Source organism: Aplidium turbinatum, chromosome 1, assembly GCF_918807975.1.
Source record: "Aplidium turbinatum chromosome 1, kaAplTurb1.1, whole genome shotgun sequence".
Taxonomy (NCBI): Eukaryota; Metazoa; Chordata; class Ascidiacea; order Aplousobranchia; family Polyclinidae; genus Aplidium; species Aplidium turbinatum.
This window is the reverse complement of record NC_137472.1, coordinates 20,182,433-20,199,836: the sequence shown is the minus strand read 5'-3', so window position 1 is coordinate 20,199,836 and position 17,404 is coordinate 20,182,433. Positions and strand designations below refer to the sequence as shown.

The 17,404-nt window shown below is 38.4% G+C and overlaps 1 protein-coding gene across 1 annotated transcript in view; it reads left to right on the top strand.

Annotated features, from left to right (window-relative positions):
- LOC145777085 (receptor tyrosine-protein kinase erbB-4-like) overlaps positions 1-16,816 on the top strand; it is a 38,412-nt gene extending 21,596 nt beyond the window's left edge. Inside the window, exons 10-16 of the mRNA XM_082588376.1 lie at positions 5,792-5,865; positions 6,334-6,494; positions 8,104-8,284; positions 8,709-8,864; positions 12,045-12,240; positions 12,682-12,838; positions 13,825-16,816. Coding sequence (XP_082444502.1) covers positions 5,792-5,865; positions 6,334-6,494; positions 8,104-8,284; positions 8,709-8,864; positions 12,045-12,240; positions 12,682-12,838; positions 13,825-13,899 — 1,000 coding nt within the window. The 3' untranslated portion in view covers positions 13,900-16,816. The remainder of the gene's footprint in view (positions 1-5,791; positions 5,866-6,333; positions 6,495-8,103; positions 8,285-8,708; positions 8,865-12,044; positions 12,241-12,681; positions 12,839-13,824) is intronic.
- Positions 16,817-17,404: the final 588 nt, after the last annotated feature.

The following is a 17,404-nucleotide window of genomic DNA, read 5'->3' as shown; positions in this document are numbered from 1 at the left end:
ATAGTCAGTTGTTCGATTAAGTCCACATTTAGTGGTGTTATCAAGATCTTGGATCAATTTTCTGGCTACTGTAGCCTATATGCTTCTTGTGTACTTTCTGTTTTTGGTGTTACAAAGCCATGTATTGTCATGTCCTGTTGCCTTTTTTCGATTGACTTAATATGATTTATACAAAAACTTTTTGTAAAGTAGGCTATAGTTCCATTTCATGCATCATGGGACAGCTTGTGAATGTATTTCATCAAAACCTATATAAAAATATTTTTAAATTTAATCCATTCGTACTGTCCTGGCATAGCACTTTCGTTACACCAAGGTTGGTTCGAGAAAGGGATGAAGTAAATTAAACTATAGGAGGAGATTCACTTTTGGGTAGGTCTTTTATCACCTTTCCAACTGAGAGTATTGTTAGATTTGATATTTTGTGGTGCCCTAGAAGACTTCGTTTTGACCACGTTTGGTCCATGTACTCTATGGTGAAATAAACCCTCTGGGGGTCACTTTGATGACATCTTACATCACCTTTCCACCCGAAAATATTGTTAGATTTGATATTTTTGTGATGTCCTGACATAAGACTTCGTTTTGACCAAGTTTGGTCCATGTACTTTATGGGGTGAAATACACCTTCCGAGGGGGTCACATTAAGGAAAGTCACTTTGAAGTCATCTTACACCACCTTTCCACCCGAAAATATTGTTAGATTTGATATTTTTGTGATGTCCTGACACAAGACTTCATTTTGACCAAGTTTGGTCCATGTACCTTATGGGGTGGAATAAACCTTCCGAGGGGGTCACATTAAGGGAAGTCACTTTGAAGGCATCTTACATCACCTTTCCACCCGAAAATATTGTTAGATTTGATATTTTTGCGATGTCCTGACATAAGACTTCGTTTTGACCAAGTTTGGTCCATGTACCTTATGGGGTGGAATAAACCTTCCGAGGGGGTCACATTAAGGGAAGTCACTTTGAAGGCATCTTACATCACCTTTCCACCCGAAAATATTGTTAGATTTGATATTTTTGTGATGTCCTGACATAAGACTTCGTTTTGACCAACTTTGGTCCATGTACCTTATGGGGTGAAATTAACCCCCTGGGGGGTCACTTTGGGGGGAGTCTTACATCACCTTTCCACTCGAAAATATTGTTAGATTTGATATTTTTGTGATGTCGTGACATAGAACTTCGTTTTCACCAAGTTTGGTCCATGTACCTTATGGGGTGAAATTAACCCCCTTTTTGGGCTTTTTAGGGGGCTCTAGGGTCCAGATCCACCCGGTGCGGTCAATCTTCCATACTTTTTGTGAGTGACATGGTTGACCCCAGTAACTTCAAGGGGTCAAACCTTTTGTACCTTATGGGGTGAAATCTTCTGTCGTAGGCTCTCGGTCTATATGTTCTGCACAATGAGTTGAAAAGTGTTTCTAGCACTAGTTGCAACGTTCATCTGATGAAATTGAAAGTAAAATTAACAACAAACAAGATGGTTTATTGCTTCACTGACGTTTCGCGCACCATGACAATGCGCATCCTCAGAGCGAATAACATACAAAATAAAATTTCACCGGGTTATATACTGCAGTGCGATTGAAGGCAAGAAAAAATATAAAACACGCAATATTTAAAAAAATTGGCCAATGATGAGTGTGCGGTTACTTTCCACGTTAAATTACGTAAAAACTTCCAACAATAAACATAAAAATTCGAAGCAGTGACGACCAACAGAAAAAAGTGCGATTGAAGGCAAGAGAAATAGAACACAATGTTTTAAAGATTGGCTAATGATGTGTGGTTACTTTCGACGTTAAATTACGTAAAAAACTTCCAACAATAAACATAAACTAAACGTAGTATAAATTCCCGGGTCAAAGAACATCGCAGATCTGTCAAAAATATGGAACATGAAAAGTCAGCCCTTTGTTCACACATGTTAGAAGAGGATCACAAAATTAAGTGGTCAGAAACGAAAATTTTGAAAAATGAAAGTATAATTATTATCACTGGCCGACACAATTTTTGGTGCCGGCGGTTTTTGAACTGATTTAGACTAACTTTGGGGCGCTGAATCCAAAAATGCAATCAGTTTTTCTCCATCAGGTCAACTTTTTAAGTTACAGTGATTCCACTGCATGAGTGAACTTGTGCATATAAGGGCCATTCCGTGTCGATTCACACAGTCAAGAAATTCAACCTTTCGATTTTCTTTAAATTTTACACACCTTTTTACTATTCTATATGATGAACACTTGCAAAATTTGAGTGAAATATATTGAGAAACACGAGAGTTATGAATCATTTAGTTTGGGGGGGTCTGCTGAGGGGGCACAATTTTTTTATTTTTGGCCATGTTTGAGGCCCTATTACTGCTAAACTAAATTAGGTAACAACCCAATTTTTTTACCAGTGATAGTACTTCTGCCAAATATTGAAAAAACAACATCGTTCACTTTGTCACCCTAAAAGGTCAAAGGTCATAGACTCCCAAATTTGGCCGTTTCCAGCTCTCGGTTAAAATTTTTCAAAATTTGAAAAGCTCACCAAGGCCCCATTTTTGATTGATTTTGGCTAAAATTTGGTGGAAGTGTTGTTTACAGGATTCTCTATGAACTGAAAAAATTTTAGTACAAAATATTAAATAGGTTGGGAGATATTTTATATGAAACATAGGTCAAAATGGAAAAAAAGCTAAAAGTGGGGTCCTTTTAATATCCCGGTTACCCATGACCCCAGAAAAAATTTGCACTGAAATTTTATCCACATATTCACTAAGATATGACAAGTCCACCATGTAAAATTGATCCATGGTTCTCAAAGTTTTATAGAAAGTATGCGTCAAAGTAAATCCAATTGTGGCAACCCTTCAAAAACAGGAACAGGAAGTTCTTCACTGTGTACAAGTGTGTATCACTGGCCTGATTGCTGAAGCTAGGTTTGGATATTTCAAGAAAGTCCTATTTTTCCTGTTTATGCTTTTTGTGTTTACTGCACAAAAACAGCAGTCGCTATTATGATATTTTGGCTCATGCCACATCATTAGACTTCTTTTGTTTCGTCCATTGACGTAAATGTTCTTTCAAAGTTTTGCAAACAATGTGGGGAGCCCAAGACTTATCTTGATCCCCAACTTCACCTTACAGTAAAGTAAGCAAGAAAACTTTAAAGTAAACAGTAGTAAAGGCGTGGACACACAACACCTCCAGACTCCACACCTTTACTTTCCTACTGTAAAGTGAAGTTGGGGATCAAGATAAGTCTTGGGCTCCCCACATTGTTTGCAAAACTTTGAAAGAACATTTACGTCAATGGACGAAACAAAAGAAGTCTAATGGTGTGGCATGAGCCAAAATATCATAATAGCGACTGCTGTTTTTGTGCAGTAAACACAAAAGGCATAAACAGGAAAAATAGGACTTTCTTGAAATATCCAAACCTAGCTTCAGCAATCAGGCGAGTGCTGCACACTTGTACACAGTGAAGAACTCCCTGTTCCTGTTTTTGAAGGGTTGCCACAATTGGATTTACTTTGACGCATACTTTTTATAAAACATTGAGAACCATGGATCAATTTTGCATGGTGGACTTGTCATATCTTAGTGAATATGTGGATAAAATTTCAGTGCAAATTTTTTCTGGGGTCATGGGTAACCGGGATATTAAAAGGACCCCACTTTTAGTTTTTTTTTCCATTTTGACCCATGTTTCATATAAAATATCTCCCAACTTATTTAATATTTTATACTAAAATTTTTTCAGTTCATAGAGAATCCTGTAAACAACACTTCCACCAAATTTCAGCCAAAATCAATCAAAAATGGGGTCTTGGTGAGCTTTTCAAATTTTGGAAAATTTTAACCGAGAGCTGGAAACGGCCAACTTTGGGAGTCTATGACCTTTGACCTTTTAGAGTGACAAAGTGAACGATGTTGTTTTTTCAATATTTGGCAGAAGTACTATCACCTGTAAAAAAATTGGGTTGTTACCTAATTTAGTTTAGCAGTAATAGGGCCTCAAACATGGCCAAAAATAAAAAAAATTGTGCCCCCTCAGCAGACCCCCCAAACTAAATGGTTCATAACTCTCGTGTTTCTCACTATATTTCATTCAAATTTTGCAAGTGTTCATCATATAGAATAGTGAAAAGGTGTGTAAAATTTAAAGAAAATCGAAAGGTTGAATTTCTTGACTGTGTGAATCGACACGGAATAGCCCTTATGCACAAGTTCACTCATGCAGTGGAATCACCGTAACTAGAAAACTAGATCTGATGGACAAAAACTGACTACATTTTCGAAATCAGCGACCACAAATTAGCTGAAAACAGCTGAAAAATCTTCGGCACCACAAAAAAAAATTTTTTTGTCAACGCACCACCGCAGAAAGTTGTTTCATCAACAGCACAACCAAACAATAATGTACTCAACCGGAACGACGGAAACCTTTTACCAAAATCTTATAAATCATTATTATTTCGACATGCCTAGGCTTCAAGCCTACTTAAACACAGTTGGAAACGTCACTGCAATTTAACTTGTCTCGAATTTCTAGTGGTCTTCAGTGCTTTGAATTTATGTTTATTGTTGGAAGTTTTTTACGTAATTTAACGTCGAAAGTAACCACACATCATTAGCCAATCTTTAAAACATTGTGTTCTATTTCTCTTGCCTTCAATCGCGCACTTTTTTCTGTTGGTCGTCACTGCTTCGAATTTTTATGTTTATTGTTGGAAGTTTTTTCGTAATTTAACGTGGAAAGTAACCGCACACTCATCATTGGCCAATTTTTTTAAATATTGCGTGTTTTATATTTTTTCTTGCCTTCAATCGCACTGCAGTATATAACCCGGTGAAATTTTATTTTGTATGTTATTCGCTCTGAGGATGCGCATTGTCATGGTGCGCGAAACGTCAGTGAAGCAATAAACCATCTTGTTTGTTGTTAATTTTACTTTCAATTTCATCAGATGAACGTTGCAACTAGTGCTAGAAACGATAATTGTCCTGATGAACACCCAAACTTTTCAGTATTGAGTTGAAAAGTGACCATGTAGTAACCTATAGCCTACTCTAGTACACAATATGTATTAATATTTGCTGTTTGCATTTATATATTTTCTTTTTTAAATTTCTGCTCTGTACGTTAGTTTCCTATTCGAAACCTTTATCATCAATAAAAATTAAATGATGGATACGTTGATCTGGCAACACTGGCTGTGCTTAACTGCTTATTTGCAAAAGAAATGCAATACCGTATACTGTTTTTCCTCATCCGTTCAGTCGTTTACGACTCTCGGTCACTCTATATGTCATCTTTCTCCACATCTCTCGATCCCAAGCACAAGCAGCCTCCTTCAATTCATGCACTCCCATTCCACTGTCATTTCCGATTGTGTCAAGCCATCTTGTTTTAGGGCGTCCCCTTCCTCTTCCTCTGCTGACCAAACCAAGCATGATGTCTTTTTCCATTGATTTGCTTCTCATTATGTGGCCAAAATATGAAAGTTTCTGCCTGACGACTCTAGCTTCTAGGGATATGTCCAGTTTAATTTGTTCGAGAATTTTCTCATTTGTTACTTTGGCTGTCCAAGGAACACGCAGTAACCTTCTCCAACACCACAATTTAAATGCGTCAGTCTTGTAGCCTGTAGCCTACCGTATATGACTCATATATGATCGTAATTCGTAACGAAAAACACGCCTGTTTCAAATTATATCTCAAAAGGTAAAAAATGAAATAACTAAGTAACATATTTTCTTGTTGTTAACTTTGTTCTTTTATATTCACAGAGATCGGTACCTGAATATATCTGCATTAACGGTTTCGCAGCTGCGAATTCTGCAAAACATTAAAATTGTCACGGGTAAAAATTTATTATGCTTCGTTTTTGGTTTTGAAGCAGCTAGAATTAGACTAACAGTCCATTTATTGTTTTACTAGAAGTAGGTTTCCTAGCAACACAAGCATCTGATTTTTGTGGAAAGAGGTTGTTAACTCCATATGCGACTTGATAGTATTTTTATTTTCCAATTTTTGGCATTTGATAACATACAATGAATATCAACATATTTTGTTATCTAAATATCTAATGTTGCTACATTTGATAACAAACTGCGTCCTACCAATTTTAAGATAAAAGGAAATTTGTAAAAAGAAATTAACGTGTTAATTTATGAATCGTTTTGTGTAATTAGTTAGTTATTGAATGCTGGCTGGCATAGACTCTCATAAGTCACGATTTTGTTTTTACATTCGAGTATTTTTGTTTAAAAAATCGAACAGTCGCAGAAGTTTGTCTGTGACTTCATTTTGTTATCTGTATGATTCTCAGGTTACGTGTCCATTAGCAACTGGCACAGACAACTAAGAGACTTTTCTATTTTGCAAAACCTCAAACGAATATATGGGGACGAATTGTATAGAGAGCTCTTTGCACTTGTGATAGTTGGTGCCAATAACCCATCAATTCCAAGACTGAATTATTTAAGCCAGGTAAATATGTGTTCGTGTATGAGACTTAGTTGCAAGAATTTGTTATTTCAACAACTTTTAATTAGAGACATTGCTCAATTAGGCATGGAGTATATTAAAATTAACTTTTTTCCAAATCTCACGCTGATTAACAATCTTGTTCTATCCTACTGTACATCAGTGATTTTCAAAAAATATTGTCTTGCGGTCCCTTTTTGCAAAGAAAACATCAACCTGATAATAAAACAGCAAAACAATTCATTCAATTCATCAATATACGTACAGTAAACACTGACTACCGTCTGTAGCCTACACGTTGGTAAAAAATGATGTAGGCTATTTTGCTGTCTGGGATATTGGTCATCAAACAGAAAATACATCTTCGAAAGCTTATTCTTGACATTATTGCGAACTTGTAGAGCTTTTGAACCACTGATGCAGCTGCGGTTATTGTGAACGATAGTTGTTTATTTGGGAAAAGGTGAGATCGACATCTATTGCGGCACGCGGTTGTGTCTTTGGCAAGACACTTGACGACATTCTTGACATAGAAGACGAAGATGTCATTGATGACATTGAAGGCATTGAAAACGAAGTCGCTGTGAAAGCAGAAAGATAGGAGTGTTAATTAATATTGTCTTCAAAAAAATGAAATGAACAGATTTTCTTGTCTTCTTCAAGTCAGAAAAGCACAAACCAAAAATTTGTTAAAGGAATGAAGCATGCCAGCGACGAATAAATAGCCAATGTTAAGGCATTATGAAGAATAGTAAGTTAAATAAGTCAGCACACAAAATCAACATTAAAACCAGGGATATCTAAAGAAGGGGATGCGAAGGCTCACAGCGATTGCCTTATTCTTATGACACTACCAGGGCGGAAGTTTGTAGTGCGTAAAACATGCAGTTTTTTTCACAATTGCAGAAAGTTTTGTTGTGCAACTGGTACAGTCAGCTACAGATGACAGTTAGTAAATGTTACATAGAGCATATTTAAAGAATACTTGTTTAGAAAGACAGTTGAAAAGTTACAAGTTAGCTGTTTTTCTTAACAAAGTCTTTGCATTAGGCCAGATTTAAAGCAAATAAACGGGTAGTTGAATTAACAAGTAACCATGAGCGTGCAGTGAGTATCCAGGCTTGATGCTGATAGCGCAATGCAGGCCGTGGCCGAGTGGTTAGCGCATTGGGCTCGCAGTCGAGAGCCTGCATGTTCGACTCCAGCCACCCGCACTTGCTGTTGTTTCTCTGGGCAAGAAACTTTACGAGAATTGCCTCTACCTAGTGATCGATTTCGAGTAATGGGTAGTACCAAATTTAAGTCATAACTATAGTAGATAATCGGAAACAGACATTGCCGTCGGCTGCAGCGTTGGTCAGGTGTACGTCGGAAGGCGTACACCGATGCGTAGCGCTCAAGTCCGCTTTCCCGCAATGCAGGATAAAGATAAACAAACAAAAACAAATCATAACAAGAGTTATTAAACTACTAACAGTGCCAATTGTCAGTTTACGGTAAACAGAGATTATTTACGATAAACAGAAGCCCTTCTATTGTCAGACGTATTAAAAGCCTTCATATCCCCTTCTCTAGATATCCCTGATTAAAACATAGCAAAATATCGTTGCAGATCACATCTCTTGGATTTCGTTCACTGGAACAACTAACTCATGGGAATGTCTACATCGGCCAGCTGAAGAATTTATGTTATGACCGCAGGTTAAACTGGGCGAGAATCATCCAACAACCGATCAGCCACAGGGGTTTGACAGACGGGATATTTCGCAGGAATAATCGACCTCTGTCCAAATGTAAGCTACTCAATCATTATTATTTGCATTCTTTCGTTACACATGACCGTTGCATTACCACTATAGCTTGTGTCGTAGTTTATTGCGATAGTTTAATAGTGATTACTGGTTTGTGTTCGCGTTGGTTGGTATCTCAGCAGCAGTACACAAAGCGGAATACGGTTCAGATACGGCGGCATAATAAGTCGTCTTTGTTTTAGTCTGAAACTTTTTTTCCTCCAGCCCAAGGAACCATGTTTTATTTACATCATTTGCTTTTCTAAAAGTCCACCATCTTTTCGTCTAATTGGTACATGAAAGTAAATGCCTATCTAACAAAGGTAGGCCTACTAACATACACAAACTCAGCATAGCCTACAGGCAATAGTCAATGATGTAGGCTTTCTATGAAAATAAAAGCTCGTACACATCATCATGGTTTTAGGTGATGAAGCTGAATGCGATTCAGAGTGCACATCCGACGGATGTTGGGGTCCAGGACCCTTGCAATGCCTGACTTGTCTTCATGCATCTTACAATGGGGCATGCGTGCAGGATTGCACACAAGTACCAGGAGTTGCATTATATCAGGCTCCAGGAGGTATCAATCTGTCGGTAGTTTATATCTCTGCCTTTGCCTTATAAATATCTCTATTTGTCTAACTAAATTAAAATAACCTGAGAGACCGCAAAGGCAGTTGTCTTCCTTGCCTCTGCAGTGATGCTTACACATGCATGAGTAGTCTAAAAATCACCTACTGTTACAAGCATTATCATTAAGCTTCAATAATGTAAAAGTAGTAGGCCTACCTAATGGAAAAATACATGGTCCGCAGACGGAATCTACTGTATTTTGTATGGAAGTTGCCTGAAACAAAAACCTTTTGTTATTCTTCATAGCAACTCGTAAGTTTTTACGTGCATTTTCAGTCACAACACACTCGAACAACAAACTAAACAGTAAACATCGTTGTTTCAATTGAAAATCCTGCAAACCTTTAACTGTGAATCCATTCAATCAATGGCTCAGCATTCAAGTAGCTTACAATTTCATGTAGCATGCGCTAGCTAGAATAATCGCGCCTGAAAAAATCTGTTTGGACGACGCATTGATTTCAAATAGGAAAATATTCGCTTTCCAATCACCTAAACCAGTGTTTCTCAACCTTTTGTGGTTCACGACCCCTTTTAAGTGTTTAATACAGCTTGCGACCCCTTTCCTGCTCTCTTTTCTATAGATAAGCTATAAAAATTAGCGCAAAAATACATGTCAATAACGTTTAATTTCAAAGAACTGCTGAATGTCACAACTTTTAATGTTTAACGTTTCAAACCAGCCTCATGGCGTTGAAAAAATTCTAAATGCTTGCTGATGTGATTGGAATGCTGTGCTTCTAAATGCCGTTTTAACTTTGATGGCTTCATAAATTTAGCACTGAGAACTTCATTGCACAAAACACACTGTGGCTTCTCAATGCTGTGGCTAACTATGGAAGTAATGCCAAACATTAAATACTCTTCAAAATATTTTTTTCTTGTCCATGGTAAGTAGGCTATAGAGCTGAAATATTTATAAGCACTGAAATACGTTTACTCTTCACTCACTAAACGTAACTGCGCAATAATTAAAATCTGATTGAGACAAATGTTTTTAACAAGTTTTTTCTTAATTTTTACCGCAATTTTCTAGCTGGGGGAGCGAGGGCTGACACTGTGCGTATAGCAGGCTTAGCCCGTGTCTACTCTTAAACAGAGTACTGTGCACCCTGCACCTGTTTGGTGCCGCAGTGCTCACTGCCATAACATCGACACTGCCATAAACAGCGCCTTGCGCACAGTGATCGGATGCCTGCGTCCCACATCATTGGACAATCTCCCCATTTTCGCTGGCATCCAACCCGCTGAGCTTTGTCGCGAAGAAGCCACTGTCCCTCGCTCGACGAGAATTGGAGCCTAACCACCTTCTCCACCACAAGATCTCTGCTCTCCCAAACGAGCACCCAAGACACTCATTCGTGCCAGCCGCTCAACTTCTGATCAATGAAGCTGATAAACAAGACATCTCGGCCGCTACTTGGGCAGACCATAAATGGAATTCTGAATGGAAGTCAAGCACCACCAGAATTTATTCGTTCATTCCCGACGCCGACACACGCCCCATTGGCCTGACATTACCAAGACAGGTATGGGTGCGCCTCAACCGTCTCCGTACGGGCGTCGGGTTTTTCCGCTCAACCATGCACCAATGGAGAAAGGCCTCTTCCTCCTCCTGTGAATGTGGTGCCGAGGAACAGACCGCAGATTACATCACCAATGACTGTACCATCTTCAAGCCACCTAACGGAGTGGAAGGTCTGCATGTCATGGATGATGAAACCAAAGACTGGCTGCTCTCTAGTAGCCTTCCAGTGTTGTCCGAGAGCATCGTGAATCTGGGGTTGTAAAAGGATAGACCCTCGGCCCCCAGAGGCTCACACGACGACAACGACCGCAATTTTCTTCACTTCGCAGACCAAGGTTTTTCGACAACTAACGTTTTGAGACTGTTAAACAGGTTCAGTTCATTCGTTCTGCTTGAACAAACGATGATAAATTGGCCTACAACCGAGATACCTGTTCCCTTTCTTAACAGTATAACCAATTAGTCCCTTGCTACATTACTGTATACAAAGTGATTGCTGCAATTTTTTTCATTTTTCCGGAATTAATTGCGATCCCCATGACAGGACCTTCGCGACTCCCAGGTTGAGAAACGCTGACCTAAACGGACTAATACTTTTAACAATTTTGCATAATGGTGGAAACATAATTCGTCTACTCAGCTTTGAGGCGTTTTTAAACACTACGCAGGGTAGCCTAACTTTTCATTTGCAGAGGGTCTCTTACCAAACAAAAAGAGGCTTAGGCTATATAATCTATTAGAGGGTGTCTTGTAGCCTGGCCGATTGCGTATGCTTGAGTTTTAATTTAATTGTGAAAATTTAAGTTGCTAGCTATCCACAATTTATCAAATTTAAATTTGTGATCAAGCTGTTTGAATTACATCTATGAAGCGATTATTTTTTGTTTGTATGAGGGTAGCAGCTGACTTCGTTGACCCTGCTGTGATCTTTCGCTGTCATCCGACCACCAGCACCACATTCACAGTAGCCTATCTATTTATGTATCTAACAAAAAAACAAGACAATCGAAAACAATGACGTCCTGTGTGCAGTTATTTTTGTATCTACTGTATATATGTATGGGCTACGTGCTGTAGTACCAAACCAGATAAAAAGAATCTGAAATCTGATTAGATGTCAACATTAATTTGCGTAATTTTAAAATGTTTTTAAAATTTATAAGCTGAAAAATTTTCTGTAACGTCATATATTTACTCTTGTTAGTTTGACAAGTTATATTTTACCCAAACAAAGTACAATAGCCTAAGCCTAAAGCTTCATTGGCTTTCATTATTATTTAATAGAAAAATTGGGAAAATTGGAAAACATTGAATTGACTCCGAACCGCTTTTGGCCGTACTAAATGCAATAGTGAAGTGGGATTATACAACATGGGCCCAGTTTCATGCGTCTGTGGCACCAAGTCCCGAACAGCAGACCATCTTCTTGTGTGCTTTCAGCCTACCACCCAGTACAATAAGTAGGACTTTCCCATCTACAACTCCGTCGTAAAAAATGTGTCAGTCTGTGGTAGAGCAACCAAATTTTAGAATACTCGATAGATGAAGATTATTGTTTATCGTTAAAGTTTGTGGGTAATTATTTGTTGTAATTTTCAGAAACAGTATGCCGTCGCTGTGATCCTCAATGCAGATCTTGCTTTGGCGAGAGACCGGACCAGTGTACAGACTGCCTACATTTCCAAGACGACCTGACATGCGTGGATAGATGCCCTGCCAACAAGTATCTTGAGAGAAAATCGAGACAGTGTCTGCCTTGTCATTCAGCGTGTCTAAAACTTGGAAATCAGCCATTGTGAGTTCGTAACAATTAATAGCAAAGTATCTTCAAAATTAGCAACCAGCGTTTAATTTTCTAAATAGGCTACTCGCTTTTATTCGGCCACTGATGAGAGGCGTTTTTATTCATTGCATTTTTTTTCAAGCTTGTCTCCAGAAGGCAGCAGAGCAATATCATTTTGCTTTTGTGTGTTTTAACAAAAGCTTTGATTAGTGGCTTGTTAGTATGCATCACCTTGAACATTCTTATCGATTAGTTCTGTATGGATAGGTCTGTCAAGTTTTTCTTTTAAATACTTTACAGGTGGTTTAAATGCACAGCTTAACCCATAGAAATTCAATAAAACGTACGGCTTTCTTTGAACTCATTAACTGTTCTCTTGCGTCATATTACTAGATTTACAGCAAGTTGGAATTCGACAAAAGTTATATTAAAACAAACGTTTAAATTTTGCAGATGCTCGGGTCCAAATGCTACAATTGGAATTGGTGGCTGCAATTTTTGTGATTACATTGTTCTAGAACGGGGTGTCCTTAAGTGCATGGCGGAGCTGGGGGAATGTCCCTTTTTTCACTTCAGCAAACCTTTATCCATGTATAACACTATCATTCACGTATGTGTTCCAATTTGTTAGTTTGTTGAGCAACTGTCCCAGGACTAACGTTGGAGATGTATTGAATCGCCAACCGTCGGGTTTTTGAAGGAGTCCTCCTCGTTAGCCGAGCGCAATTCGCTCAACGCACAGGGGAGTGGGCTTATCCACCGATACCGAGAGCAAAGTGTTGAGCGGTTGCGAGCAACGTCGGGGAGAGTAGCCTACGTTTGAAAGTGCTGCTATGAGACTACTAAGCAATAAGCTATTGAGTTTCAGTGAGACTATTTCAGATTAAAGAGTTTTTTTACACTTCAAAACATAAAATTAGTTGAAAAAAATGCGTTTTTCTTTAGTGACCTCTTTCCCAACTGGCAGCCCACCATGGAGATACTGTGGGCTATATGCAGTATTAGCCAGCCATTTTACCTCTTGTGGATCTTTCAGTCTATTAGTTACGTCTTTTTGTTGCTCTCAATTTGACTAACATTAACATTTATGGCATCTTCCTATCAAAACCCACTTCAATGAAGTATTGCCTCACTGCTAATCAATCATCATCATTATTATCGGATTGTGGTAGCCCAATGCTCGAAGGCCTTTTCCTTTTCTTGCCAATCCAGTCGATTGTGTGTTAATCAATCCTGTGCTCATCAATCATAATTGCATCATAATTGTTTGTAAAAATAAAATGTTTTCTTTTGAGTTTATCAATAAGTGTCAAGACGGTATTTGAAAAATACATATTATACATAATAGCCCATCGAAGCATTATCTGAAGATATAAAAGTAAATTAAATAACTTTTTGACATAAGAGAGAAGAGCATTTCATACGTTTTATCTATAGCCTATGTGCTCATTCATAGTTCATAGTTCATTCAAAATCCTCAATCATTTTGTATTTTGAAAATAATTTAGTTTTGTTATTTTCCTGAACTGTGCGAACTAACCATAGGTTTATCAAACTAACTTATTCAAAATTTAAACGTGTTGTCATTTTTTTCAGGCCTGCATTCCATGCTACATTGGATGTGAAGCCTGCTCAGGACCATCCCGAGAGGAATGCACTGGCTGGGCGTAGGTGACCGGGAAAGCCAACAAAATCGAATGCACAATCTTTGTAAACTGCTGATTGTAGTGTAAAGGCATAATACATAGACTAACCCAAACATAGACTAACCCAACACTGATTAATTATCATTAATCATCATTGTACAGTAGGGTGGGTCGATTTCTCCATTTATCATATAAATTTGAACACAGGTGCCACTTTACCTTCTAAACATTTCCTCAAAGTTTAAAATCGTTTTGTGCACAGCAACCCATTACCCCAATGACCCTCTGTTTCTATAACAGGGTTGCCAGATTGGGCGAAAAGTTGCGGAAATTTTTGTCATTTTATCTCATTTTTTCGCCCAATTCGGCAATCCTGCGCAGTGAGCGAACTTCTAATAGTTGTGCGGTTTAGCACGCCACAAAAACTTTGTGAAACTGACTCTTTATCTTATTCATCCGATAATGATCCGAGTTTCATGGAGAGTGTCTCAACAAGTAGTGCCTACAATACCATCCCAATCCCTTGTGTTGCAAGGGAAGCCCATCAAAAGATGGTTTCTCACGAAACAGTTGCTGCTATTGCCACTGCTACTTTGCAAGATGTGTTAGGAAAAGACTTCTCCACAGACATCATTATTGACCCACGGAAAGTGAGACATAGCCGAGTCAAGGGGCGTACTGGATTGAAACCAACCCAACATGTCGTCAATAATTTTATATCGCTCTATTTCGATGGGAGAAAGGATGAATCATATTATGTCTTTGATGACTGCCACCACAGGAGAAAAATAAAAGAATACCATTACGTTTTACTGACACAACCTGGTGACATCTACATCTCTCATGTCACAACACCAAGTGGTCGTTCAGTTGACATTTTAAAATGTATGATCGACGAGAATGTGAACATGGATGGAATTCGAATAACAGGTTGTGACGGGACAGCAGTGAACACTGGGAATCGTAATGGAGTAATTGCTAGAATAGAAGATCATATCCATTATGAAGTTCAGTGAAATATATGTTGGCCTATGCTGCCCATCAATGAGTTACCATTGAACCATCTAATTGGATTATTTGGAAAGACAACTGGTCCAGAAACATTCATTGGTGAAATTGGCGATATTCTGTGGTCAAACCTTATAGCCTTGGAGATCGCATTATTTGATAAAATTGAAACTCCCCATTTGCCAAAATTGGACAATTCAAAGATCTAAACACAGACCAGATGTACCTTTTGGAAATCTGCCATGCAATCAGTTCTGGGGAATGCTCTGAAACACTCTTACACAGAGATCCTGGGAAATATAGGCTAGCCTAATCATTCACAGGAGAAAATCGAATGTGCCGCTATTATGTTAGTCAAACCCATCCATCAAAAGGTGTTAAGACATTGACACGATTTATTGCAACTGTATAGCCTACATGGGCCTGTATGGTTTGTACTAAGATGGCCACAGATATCAGCGATGCTCCAGCAGTAGGCTACTTTTCCTTATGACACAACTCAGTCGTGGAATTGAGCCAGTAGAAGTGCAGTCTGTCATCGACAAATCGATCAAGCAAAATTGTTATGCAGCTCACCCCGAAAACTTGCTATATGTCAATGCCATGTTTCATGACAATAGACCTGCCATTCGTGAAGTAGCTGTTAGGCAAATTCTGAAAGCACGAAAGCTTTCATCTACAATACTTTGAAGATTCCATTGCCCTGCTGATCAACTTAATCTTAATGCGATGGATTATATTGATATGATCGACTGGACACAGATTGACGTAACTGAACCATCTTTATTATCATCTAACTTAAGAACTAAGAGTGAGGATGAACTTTGGGAGGCAATAAAGTCAGTCCGAGTAAAGTCGTCATACACACCACAGACTCAAGCCGTTGAAAGAATGATTCGTGTAGTCGCTGAGGGCAGCCTCAAAAAACTGTTGGAAAGGAGAAAAGCAACTCTATGATTTATTCTATCTTAAATGCAAGGAAGCAGCGGCCTACTTTTGAATCAAAGAAAGACTGTGTTGTTTAGTTTAACATCCAGGTGTGGCTTTAACTCATTACTTTTCAATTGTGTTTCATTTTCACTGTAGCCTAGCCTACCTATTGAATATACTGTAATTTACCGTGAAGTAGAAAATTGTATTTTTCCATACCACCTGGGGTAAGTGGTTAGGAGCACACCATCATATTGAAATTTTAACACTTTGTTTAGTATGGCAAGCCTCACCTAAATACCGATTTATGCGACAATCCGAAAATTTTATGTGAAAATCGACCCACCCTATTGTACAGTATACAAATCAACATTGAGTGCTTGAAATGCAGTACTTAAAAAGCTGAATGATATAGATAACTTTGGTAATGCAAACTTTATGCACTTACAGTATTGCAGAAATATTTGTTTAACTGTTTTATTGAATATTGAATCGTTTGCAACCAAAACTAATTTTCACTTTTTTTCTGTAAACAACTTTTCAGTAGCTGTCATTGATAAATGTTCATCTTCTTTACCTGTCCACGTCTCACTGGCTAACCCTAAAAAAAACTTTTCTTCACATTTCCTCATCTAACAAGACTAATGAACACACAAAATTAATAGCAATATGTTTATGTTGTAGAACTGGTTCTTATCTATTGAAGACTCATCAGTACAACTTAAATATTCCTTTTTTTTTACCATTATTCGTCCAAATGACTGTGCTTAGCCTTTTCTTGTAATCCTTTTTAAAGTTGTCCATTTAATTATTACAAAAGGTTGGAAGTGTCGCCAAATCACTGCAATGATAAATCTCAACGCTTCTTGCTATCATTTTTTGTGTAGCCTGCAAAGTTTTATACCTTTATTTCTTTGGAAAACCTTATTTGTGCATGGGCCTTTAGCTGACTGTTATCTTTTTAATACCCAGGATTTACGCAATAAACTTTCGAAGCTGCTCTGCTTTTTAGTTGTTCGCGTGGCAGTCAATGCAAACTCAGCAAGTGGTCTGTCAGCGTTCTTGCAGCAACCTAAATAGTTTAAGTTTCAAATACAAAATGCAGTGACAAGATGAGCGTCAAGTTATGCATTCAAATACTTCTATCGCATACAGTGACTTAGCAGCACCATCTGCAGCCCTTGGATATTTGCATTAATAGCTACTCCCTTTGCACTGCCGATCCATCAAAAGTGTAAGATAGCAATGTTTTTTTTTTCCAAAATGAATAAACCTTTGTGGTCCAATTTTTTTCCGGTCTATGGTCTGTAGACCTAGGCTACGCGTATTTGCAGTGACGTTCGGTGGCTTAAACCATTGGGAAAGCAACTTGGAAATATGTTGCAGCAAGGTAGTAGGCACGAGGGGCGTAACCGTCGGGCGAAGCCCGAAGGCGTGTTGCCGAAGGCAACACTTCCAGCGGGGGGTCTGGGGGGCCTCCCCCAGAAAATTTTGAAAAACACTTCCAATTTGGTGCGCTCTGAGAGCATTTCCAAAACAAAATCTTCGGACTTTCCCAGCCCGAGGATAAAGATTCAATCAATCAATCAAAC